This window comes from Aythya ferina, assembly GCF_964211825.1.
Source record: "Aythya ferina genome assembly, chromosome: 6".
NCBI lineage: Eukaryota > Metazoa > Chordata > Aves > Anseriformes > Anatidae > Aythya > Aythya ferina.
The window spans coordinates 21,687,424-21,697,550 of NC_140303.1; the positions used below are offsets into that span (position 1 = coordinate 21,687,424).

At 43.8% G+C, this 10,127-nt stretch overlaps 1 protein-coding gene across 7 annotated transcripts; it reads left to right on the plus strand.

Moving 5' to 3' along the window:
• The first annotated feature begins 726 nt into the window (after nt 1-726).
• LOC311438688 (cilia- and flagella- associated protein 210-like) lies at nt 727-9,006 on the plus strand. Of its 7 annotated transcripts, XR_014694267.1 has the most exons (9): nt 727-975; nt 1,556-1,712; nt 2,391-2,530; nt 3,200-3,392; nt 3,869-4,033; nt 4,604-4,710; nt 5,741-5,936; nt 6,429-6,739; nt 8,590-9,006. XR_014694267.1 is itself a non-coding variant. In XM_084523357.1 (7 exons), exons 1-6 carry the CDS (start codon nt 878-880, stop codon nt 4,703-4,705), a joined length of 855 nt encoding a protein of 284 aa, XP_084379483.1. In that variant the 5' UTR covers nt 727-877; the 3' UTR covers nt 4,706-4,710; nt 6,429-9,006. The 7 variants fall into 7 exon arrangements, 2 of the variants coding, with proteins under 2 accessions (XP_084379483.1, XP_084379484.1); XR_014694266.1 differs by having other exon boundaries at nt 6,429-9,006; XR_014694268.1 differs by lacking the exon at nt 6,429-6,739.
• Nucleotides 9,007-10,127: the final 1,121 nt, after the last annotated feature.

A 10,127-nucleotide genomic window follows, 5' to 3' on the forward strand; every position in this document is an offset into this window, starting at 1 on the left:
TACACAGGTGCAAAAAGTCACACTATTCACTAGCCTATTTCCAGTTCAGTATTCCCCATCATGAAAGAAGAAAAAATAAATAAAACATTTACAGAACCTGCAGGACAAGAAAGAGCAGCCAAATACACGCAGAAGCTAGAATTCTTATAGTACTGCAGTTTTTATAGTGTTTTGCAACCACCTCCATAACATTAATGCCTTGCTGTAAATTAGTTATGTGAAAATATGAACGTGGTTTGGTCACAGCCCTTAAAGGTCATCTAAAAGGCAATATACACCCCAATATAGCTGTAAGTAGCTACTTACATAAAATACTGTGGCAACAAGAAACAGCGCGGTTTGGCCAGCCTTTCAAACAGACTGACAGCGGTGCAAGCTGTGATCCAGCCGGCCTTTGCCGCCCAGCCTGGTTTCTCGCCCCGAGCCGCCCAGCTCTCCGGGCCAAACCGGGGAATGCCGCAAGCACTAAGAAGTTAGGAGAGTTTCCTAAAAAGGGTGCCTGATAATATTTTACTGTGGAAAACGGGCCTCGTGGGTGCCTTCGAGACTCTGAGCCCGGCTTCTGACCGAGGCAGGCTTCGGACGGGGCGGGGGCGCGGGGCCGGCCGGGGGCAGCGATCCCCTCACCCTCCGCAGCGCTCCTCCCCAGGGCCGGGCCGCCCGGGGCCGTCAGCAGCCGTCGGGCCGGGCCGGGGCGGTGCCGCTATAAGGCCGCTGCCAGAGCCGCCGCCCTGCTCTTCCTTTCTCTTCCCGCCCTGCCAGGAGCCGTGTCCGCCTCAGCCCCAGTCCCGGCCTCCCGCCGCGCTCTGGGCGCTTCTCGCCGGGCAGCGCCGCTTCCCTGACGGGCCGGGCCGGGCGGTAGCGGAGGCAGCCGCCGATGGAGCACCAGCAGCCGGGCGCCGCCGAGCGGGAGGCGGAGCGGGAGCGCGGGCGCTACGCGGAGCGCCGGGCCGTGGCCAGGGAGCAGCTGGCGCAGTGAGTCGGGGCCGGCACCGGGAACGGGACCGAGCCCGGCCCGGGGCGGGCGGCGGGGAGCGGGTGGTGGGGCTCCGGGCGCGGCTCCCGTCGGGCCCTCCCCGCGCCGTGGGCTCCCTGTGGCAAAACACCGCGTGCTCGCCGCTCCTGCCAGCCCATAATAAGTCATCCGTGCGGCCGGCGTGGGCTGAGGGCCGCGCTTTGTCTTAGCGCTGGCACTGCGCGGAGGTGGCAGCTCGCTGCTAGCCGGGAAAGGCCGGACTCGTGCATGCAGGGGGCTGACAATTGAGATACTCAAATGGGATTGCTTACTCAAACGCATCTGCTGGTTGTGTTTGCTTTTGCTAGTACTGATTTAATTGGGAAACTTCTAAGTGCTTCTTTATGCCAGAAGTCAACTCTGGCGGAAGGATTTGCAGCCACCGCTTAAAAACCCGTGGTTGTATTTTGGTCCGATGTGCTACTTTCACTTCAAAATACCGGGCTGTTCCGTGCTCAGGTACCTGCAGACATGCAGGATCCCGACCTGCTCACATCGCGGAATCCCCAGCCCACTTACTCCATTCCTTGCCTGTTTCAGAATACAGGAACACAAGCATCAGGCAGACCTGGCCAAGCTGGAAACCAGAAGAGAAGGGGAAGAAATACAAAGGCTCAACCAGTTGTACCAATTGGAAATTCAGAGAGGAAGGGAAAATGAACAGGAGGAAAAACTTGAACGCCAGAGGCAGCATCACGTAAGTAACAGGAAGTCAGAGTTCGGTGCTTGATTCACTGTAGGTGTCTAGAATGAAACAATTGTATTAGGGTGATGGATAAACGGACTTGATGGCAACAGGAGGTTTGTTGGTAGCTTCAGTAGCAGTGTCAAGTTGTATACCGATGTTGAGAGCTGCAGGATAGGCCTTTCTTTTGTCTGTTTTTGGGAAGGGCCTCTTGAAAGTCCTGATGTGACACCTGAACTTTAACTGGACTACAATGAAAAAGTCTGCTGTAGACATCAGGGAGTATTCTTGGTTTGATACCTGGATTTTGATTCCATGTACCTACTCTGTTTTAAGCCCATTTTTCCTGGTCAGGAGGAGGGAGTAGTCTGAGTCTGTGAACGTGACTTTTTTTTTTTTTTTTCCATGTCTTTCTCTTTCTGATTAGAGATGCTTAGAAAACTTGTGAAGACCTACTCACCATACCTATCTTTCCCTTCTCTGTACCTCCTTCCCCCAACAGCTGCTTGAGATAATTGGGTCCTGAGTATTCTCTTCCATCTGTTTCTGTTCAGTATCTTCTCCACTAGTACAATCAAAGAACTGTTACGATAGGTTAGGCGTGAAGTCTCTGATAGATTTTTCTTACCCATTCAATATTTCTAAAATCTCATTCTGTGTGACAATAGTAGTTATTTTTTATTTAAACAGGAGCATGTAGCTGAACAGAAAGTAATTAAAGATGAAGAGAAACAAAGAGAAGACCAAGATGATGATCGGATTAGGGCTTACATTAGAGGAAAAGAAATGATGGCTGATCTGAGAAGAGAAGAAGATGCAGAGACCAGTAGGTAGGTTGAGGTATTTTCAGTGTTAAGATTCAACTTAATGCTGTGACAAATGTTACTCTGAATTTTTACATCAGCAAAATCCAAACTGATGCAAGAAGGTTTTCTGTGAGTAGAACTTGACAAAAAGTAGACAATTCAGCTGAAACCCTATGTTTTAGTAGAAATTGGTGCCGTGGGGGGTAGGTAAACTCAAGCCTTCAAGTTGCCTAGATGCTGAAATGCATATCTCTGCATTAGTGTGTTGCCTGTCTTTCTCTGAGAAAGAACATGTTTGACTTAACTAGGCAACAGTATTAATATTCTTACAGTAATAGAAGAAATATTGTTTACTTGTGTAGCTGAGAGAGCCAATGCAACAAGCACCCTTTGCTTTCTGCTTCCAGCCAATGCTCCCAGCATTTGCCTGCAGTGACAGTGGGTTAGGTGGACTCCTCCCTGTGTGATCCATTTCACTATAGCAACAAAAAGCAAGCATGCCAAAAAAATAGGGAGTGTTTACTTGCCACGTCAGTAAAAGGATGTCAAAGAGCTGAATGGGTGGGCCTCTGTGGCAAGAGAAGATAGAAGGGTGGAAGCAGGATTGCTGGCTTTAGTTGGGGCAGTGCCTCAGATAAGCTGAGCATATATTGGATATGCTGGTATGTTATGGTAGCTCATGTTCTATTGCAGGCTAGTTCAAGAGCATCAGGACAAAGCTTTTAAACAACTAGCTGGACAGATGAATCAGACATTGAGAATGGAAGCTGAACGTTTTGCTCGAGGAGCTGCAGAGGTAGAAGACGAATACCAAATGAAAACCAAAGAGAGAGAAGCAAAAAATAAGGCTGCCATTGAATCTATTGCTGAACACAGAGCCACCGTGGTAAAAAAAAATAATAATAAATAAATAATTCTTATTCCTCTTTCTCTCCTATCCTTCCAAATACCTTTTAGATACATTGTGGGTTTTAGCATAGCAATTCTTAGTGGGATGCTTGTGCATGTTCTCACTTAGCAGCTGCCTCTTACTTACACCCAACTCCTTAAGCAAGTTGCAAGTGGCACATGGGAAGATCCTCTTGCAAGAGATCAGCATGCTGCATCAGGTCTGCTGACATCTTCCTAGGGTCCTCTCTCCCTCTCCCACCTCATGCTGGGCATGCATCTGTTGGTGCTGCTGGAAGCTCGGGGCTTGGACACTGGCCAGCTATGATGATTGTGCTTACCAGCTAGTGCTGATACAGGAGTGCATCATCATTGCTTTTGTATCTGGCCTGCAGAATGGCTGGTGGCAATACATGACTCTCCAAACTGGCAGGGTAGCTACTTGGCTAACCTCCTCTCTTGTGTAAAATTCAGGTGAAGATGAAACTGGAGAAGGAGATAGAGGATAAAGCAGAAAATGAAAAAGAATGCCATGCATTCATGGAGAAGAACCGCATCTACCTGGAAGGGGAAGAAGCCAAGAAACAAAGACAACGTGATGCAAGTATGGAAGTACAGAAGATTCAGCTCCAGCAAATGGTAAATAGAAGTGCTGCACCCTGTCAGCCCCTTCAGAAAGTAGCATGCATCTAAAGCAACAGTACGAGACGCTGAGGGGCTGGGAGAGGAAGCATGCTGTGGTTTTTGTGTATGTGTATGTGATTTGTGTATGCTCTGCAGATGTTGGCATTGGGACCAGCCACATCTCAGCAGTGGCACAGAAGTCTCTTCTGGGCTTTCTCAACCCTTGTTGGTCAGGGAGGATGACCTGGAAGGGCAGGCGATAGGAGATCGGCCCTTAGCAGCTATGGCTTCAGGAGACCCCACTCAGGAATGCAGATCCCCCTTCTGCATTTGAATTTCCCCTGAGCTCGTGACCGCATTTTTCAAGTCCTTGTGGCGTCACTGTCCTAGTGTGGGAGCTGGTCATACAAAGCCTTTCTTCTCAAGGGGTGTTGTATAAGGTAACACTGTTTTTTTGGAAATTTGTTTTCATTTTTCCATGTCTTCTAGGGCTGAAAGTGATATGAATTCCCAATGCATGTTACAAAATGTGTTTTAAAAAGCAAAGTAAAACAAAAAGCTTTGTTATTCTGTCTTCTTTCTCAGGCAGAAAAGAAGGCAAAAAAAGAGCAGGAAAAACAAGCGGATTTGGATTATGATGCTCAGAGAGAGGCTGCTTTTTGTAAAGAGCAAAAATTTCGGAGATAAAGACAGTAAGTAACTGAGTGCCATGAACACACGCAACTTCTATTGTCCTGTCCAAATGTCCAAGGAGGGAAAACAATATGGATGTGGGCTTTCTAAGCAGATTTTTAGTTCTCCTTTTTTCTGTCTAAGATAGTACAGGATACAGTCAGGACTCAGCTGAACTACTGCTTCAGAAAATTCTGAAAGAACATGGAAGCTATGCAGTAGGGATGTTGTGAAATATCAGTTAGTGACTTATAAATTTAGTTTCAGTTAAATAGACACCTGTAGAAGTGGAGAAGTAAATCTACATACAGTATACATTAAAATAAAAAGCGTATGAGGGGAAGGTTGGTTGGTATAACACCATCCCCATTCCTTCTTACAAACGTATATGAGCTCTCATCTCACTCAGGCTGAGTGAATACTTGGAACTGTGTGGGAGTGCTGCAGCTTGCATGGCCCTCAAAGCCCTGCCTGAGAACAGGGCCAAGACCTCCTCAGAGCTGGCACAGACCCAAGTGCTGTCTCCATTGCTCAGACCTGGTGTGGTGTGGGCTGCTGAGCTGTTTCTGGACAGCAGGGCCTGGCTAGGTGCAGCTGATGCTCTGTACCCACTTCAATTAGCGTGGCCCAAACAGGCCCTGTTTGTGGAGTGAGGATGCTGCTACTGAGAACTGGACGCGCATGCATGTCTGGGGCAGCTTGCCCAGAATAGTGCTCAGCTGGTGTTGTGGCTCAGTACCTGGTAGGAGCACATCTTCTTGAAGTTTTATCCAAAAGGATCTAGTTTGTGATCACTCCAGAATGTGAACAAAAGCACAGTAAGTAGGAACAATCAAGACCTATCCCAAACTCTCTTCTGATCTGAACAAATGCTAGCACAGCTGCACTATTAGCTAAAAGTCATGCAGGGTTCTTTCCAATTATCTTTGGGTAATTGACTTGAGTGGAAATTATTTTTTAAGAGGGCATGGCAATTAGTTTCTGAAATATTCTCTAAATTCTTTTCTTTTTTCACTAATGAAAAATTTATTTCCCTTCTTTCTGAGCCAGTGCTCTTTTATTACTTCAAACTCTTTCCAGCAAGCAAACAATGCAAACTTTTATTAAAGCTTTTGGATGGCAAAGCTGAAGCCTTAAGAAGAATCATTGACTACAGTAAGAGTTATTCTGGAAGTCTGCAGAGCTTGATAATGCTCCAAATGCATCGCTAAGTGAACATTTGCATGTGCTGACCACTGTGTAATTGGTGAGTTAAATGGGTCTTAGTCTACTTCCACAGCAGCAAGAAGCAAGGTGGATTGCAGCCTCACTTCCTGCTCAGCTTTTTAAAGAAAAAAGCCCTGTTCTGTAGATTGCATTCTAAATCTACAGCCTGCTTCCACAGGCCTTATACCCCTTTCACTTTGAGCGTCTACAGAAATACCAAACTCAGCCACCAGGAAACAATTCTTTCTTTCACTATACATAAAGTGAAGTAGGAATCCCGTGTATTTTTGAAATGCACTGAGTAAGTGTTAATTCATTTGATCACATTCAGCACGAAAAAAACAGCATGAATTGATCACATACTACTGACTTCCAAAGATACATATGCTTTGTGTGCTTGCTTTAAATGACTAACTCTAGTTGGTGATCCCTGTAAAACTGCAAAGAAGTGTTTTTAGATCATGGACTTAACTTGAGGTTCTAGAATTTTTAGTGACAAAACATTTTGGTAATGTTTCATTGTTCTTCACAGTTTTCCTTCCTGAAAAGCAAGAATGGAAAGCCTCTTGCAAGAGTAATACAGAAGACTTAAGTCAGTTTTATGTTTGATGTGTTGAAGAACACAAAGGAAGAAAAAAGGACTGGGAAGAAGCTGAGAGAACAGCTCTTTGTGCAAGTAGAAACATGAAAGCTATTGAACAGCCTGAGATAAGAAATAAATGAAACTGAGAAAACTGGGCTTGTTCAGTCTGCTGAGAAGGCAGCTAAGGATCTAGAACAGCCTGCAGCTGGTTGAAGGGTAGTACAAATACAGCAGAGCCAAACTCATCTCAGTAGCATCAGGTGATTGATACAGCACAGTGATGTGGGAGATCAGATAATGTCATGAAAATTCCCCTTTGGCCAGGAACATCGTCACTGGCTCAGCCTGGCCAGAAAGGTGGTAGTCCTCACCTGGGAAGGCTGTGAAGATGTAGCATGTAAGGCAGGAGGGTGACCACCGGGGTACTTTTCAGCCACTATTTGAAGATGGTAACAAAATGCAGGAAGTTCAAATACAGCTGGTAAGAGAGAATTTGCTAAGCAGGAGATACTCTACTACCTAGTGTCATTACTGGTAGGGGCTATTAGCTGAAGTTTTAACTAACAGCTAGCAAATCAGAATATGCTCTGAGAAGTGACTATTAAACTTGAATTTGGTTAACATCTTACCCTCTCTGGTGGTGTGCTGGCTTGCTTCGGGTTATAGCATGTGTAATTTCATAGGTAGTGGTCTTATAAGAAGGCTAGGACCTTAGAAATGCAAGTCTCCTCGGGGGACTGAACCAGATACCTTAAATCCCACTGCCTTTTTTCCAAACCTGTCACTCAACTCTGTGGAAATAAACTGGCAACTTATGTGTGAAGACATGAGCTTCCAGGGTCAAGCATGATGTTCTCAACAGTACTACAACTCTGATCACTGCATAGCTATTAGCAGTATTGACTCTAAAGATTTAATGCAATTCTGACATAGGAAATGGAAGAGAAGTTTTGAAAAATGTCTCGTCCTAGGTTGGTGTGACTTCACTCACAGTGCAGTTCTTCACTGTCAGGTACCATTCCGTAGGGTAGAGTTACTAGTTCCATTAAAGTTCTTGAATGTTACACTCTGCTACTGCTCAGCTCAGAGGAAGATTGAAGAGGACACAACTGGAAATATTCTACTGCTGAAGAGTAGAGTTGACACCATGGGGTGATTAATGACTGACATTTTCAGGTGCCAACAGAGACTGGCTGATACTCCTGAAACCATTTTCTATATCTCTGGTGGTTTTAGGCCAAAGAACTCATCCTGTTTTAATGTTTTTTTCCCCGGAGTCCTGTTACTGACTCACATGTTTGACATCTCTTGAAGTAGAAGAAAGCTATAAGTAATATGCATTTTTTCCTCCTTGTTCTTGGCAATGCAGCCTTGTCTCTGATGAATTCTCCTTGTTCTGGCAGTGCCATCTATCTAGTCATTCCCTTGGCATTCTTGCAGCACCATCAGTACAATCTAAGCTTTTAGGTTTGGTCTATTGTGGCCTTCACAATTAAGAATGAGAGCCCACAAAGGAAATATGTGCTAGATACCTAAGGGGATATGTGATTCAAACCCACCATTTAATCTGTTAAACCAATCTTTAAAAAGATCAAAAACAGCCTTAAAGCGTAGTTGTTCATAGCTGCTTGATACTATCTTGTATAAGCCAGAATGGTAGTGTTGTTTTTGTCTCAGTTTCTTATCTCCAATACATTATTCAGAGAAATATACAATTCCTTTATATACTGAAGGCCTCATGCATCATAACTGCAGGCCCAATGAAATTCAATACTAGATAAGTTAGTAATTTTTCCCCTTCCAAATGAATAGCACTTGATTTGGCCTGTTTTGGTCATGTATTTTTTTTTCCTTTTAAAAGAGGTAAAGCCTCGCCCATGGCAACATTTACTGGAAGTAAGCAATAGTTACTGTGCTGACCAGAGACAGGATCAGGCTACCAAGATCTAAAAACTACACATCCTGCAACTAATACAGTGAAAGGGGGAAAATGAAGCCATTACTGTTGTAGGACGATTATTGTTTCAGTTACAGCCCCTCACTTAATTTTTCATTGAATAAGGATTACTAAGGACAAAGGAGGACTTAACTCTGTTTCTTTCTTCTTCAGAAATCCATCAGACAAGTACAGAAGCATCCACTACAGAATAAGAAGCTAGCCACGGTCTTCTAAAAACCCATGTGCCTGCAGAAAATCTGTCAGTGCCTAATAGCTGAAACTAACTCTGGAATATGATGGAAGGCATGCAGTTGGCCAGGATCTGCCCATATTCAGCTCAAGTACCATAGCTACAGCTATACAGCAAATACAGTATTTTTGTTATGAAACAAAGCAGTAGATTCACTTTCTAGGAAGTCAAGAGGTAACAACCTACACATATATCTGAACACTTGTGTTGTTGGATGTGCTGTACTCCTTAAGTGTTACTAAACCTCAAAGCTTAATTAAAACTTTACATTTTGGCTTTAAAAAATGAGCAAATAATAAAATTAAGTAAATTGTTTAAAATAGTAGCAGTAATACCAATACTGAGTCTGTTTCTTCTTAAGTTTTCTACTTAATTTTACTGTGGAGAATGCAATGGAAAACAGGAAGTCTACATTAAAAGTGGCTGAATCTCTACTCCTTTCTAGGAAAGAGGTGCCTGCAGAAAGACCATTGTCTGTCTAACACTCAAGTTTCTTAATTGACTGTAGGAAATGCAAGAAAGATAGAGTATGCTTTTCTGCAGTTTCCTAAACAGTGCTGCTGGCACAGCCAGGTTACTAGGAGGGGATACTGGTGTAGGGGCCCTTGTAATCAAAGCTCATCCCTGTGCTTGGTTTTAAGATGTCTGTCAACTGTCCTAATGCTGTATTTAATTTCATAACATCAGACAGGTACATCTCCTGTAACTGGTGAGAACTATTCTGCCTCACAGACCCATTCCCAAAAGAACGTATTGAAGTACAAGATCAGAAGTGTGAAAGTAGGAAAAACATGATAGTAAGACAGTAGATCAGTTTCATTACACAGCTGCATTTATGTTAGAGACTGTGAATAGCCTGTCATTTGTCAGTCTGTAGTGGAATTGCAGTTTTCTATAACTCATCCAGTTTAGCATGGAACAAAAACCTGAGTATTCACATCTTCAGTAAGACTGTATAAATCTTGGCTCAACTGGAGAGTGTTCTGATGCTAAATCACAACAGCCTGTGAAGTGTAAAAATACTAAAACCACTTCAAAATGCTCAAGCACATTTAAATGCACCAGTTAAACCACATGAAGTAGAAATGAACAATACTCTTAGTTACATACATGTACAGAAGCTAAGTAATACTGTAAGAGGCACACTTTGCAGATATATTGACTATATTAACATACGCAAAAATATATTACAGGAAAGTAATGAAATGCACAATTTGTGGATTAAATTGTAAGGGTTCATTCTCCCAGCTGAGAACTACAGCTTACAAAATGTTCAAGGGACAGATTTCCATATACTTCATGAAGTACTATGTGCACATCACTACTTAAATAATTGACCATAATTCTTTTAGCCGGTGAAGGAAATCAGTTACTACCGAGTTGATCTTACAAGAGATTATAAATAGGCCTCAATTCCTTCAAATCCTTCCACCCATCCTTTTAATTACCAGTTCTTGAC

Bases quoted from the DNA above. Each gene is read 5' to 3' on its own strand.
- LOC311438688 (XM_084523357.1), top strand. From the start codon at position 878: ATGGAGCACCAGCAGCCGGGCGCCGCCGAGCGGGAGGCGGAGCGGGAG. The intron at 1,713-2,390 runs GTAAGTAACAGG...TTATTTAAACAG, and splicing joins AACGCCAGAGGCAGCATCAC to GAGCATGTAGCTGAACAGAA. The intron at 2,531-3,199 runs GTAGGTTGAGGT...GTTCTATTGCAG, and splicing joins GAAGATGCAGAGACCAGTAG to GCTAGTTCAAGAGCATCAGG.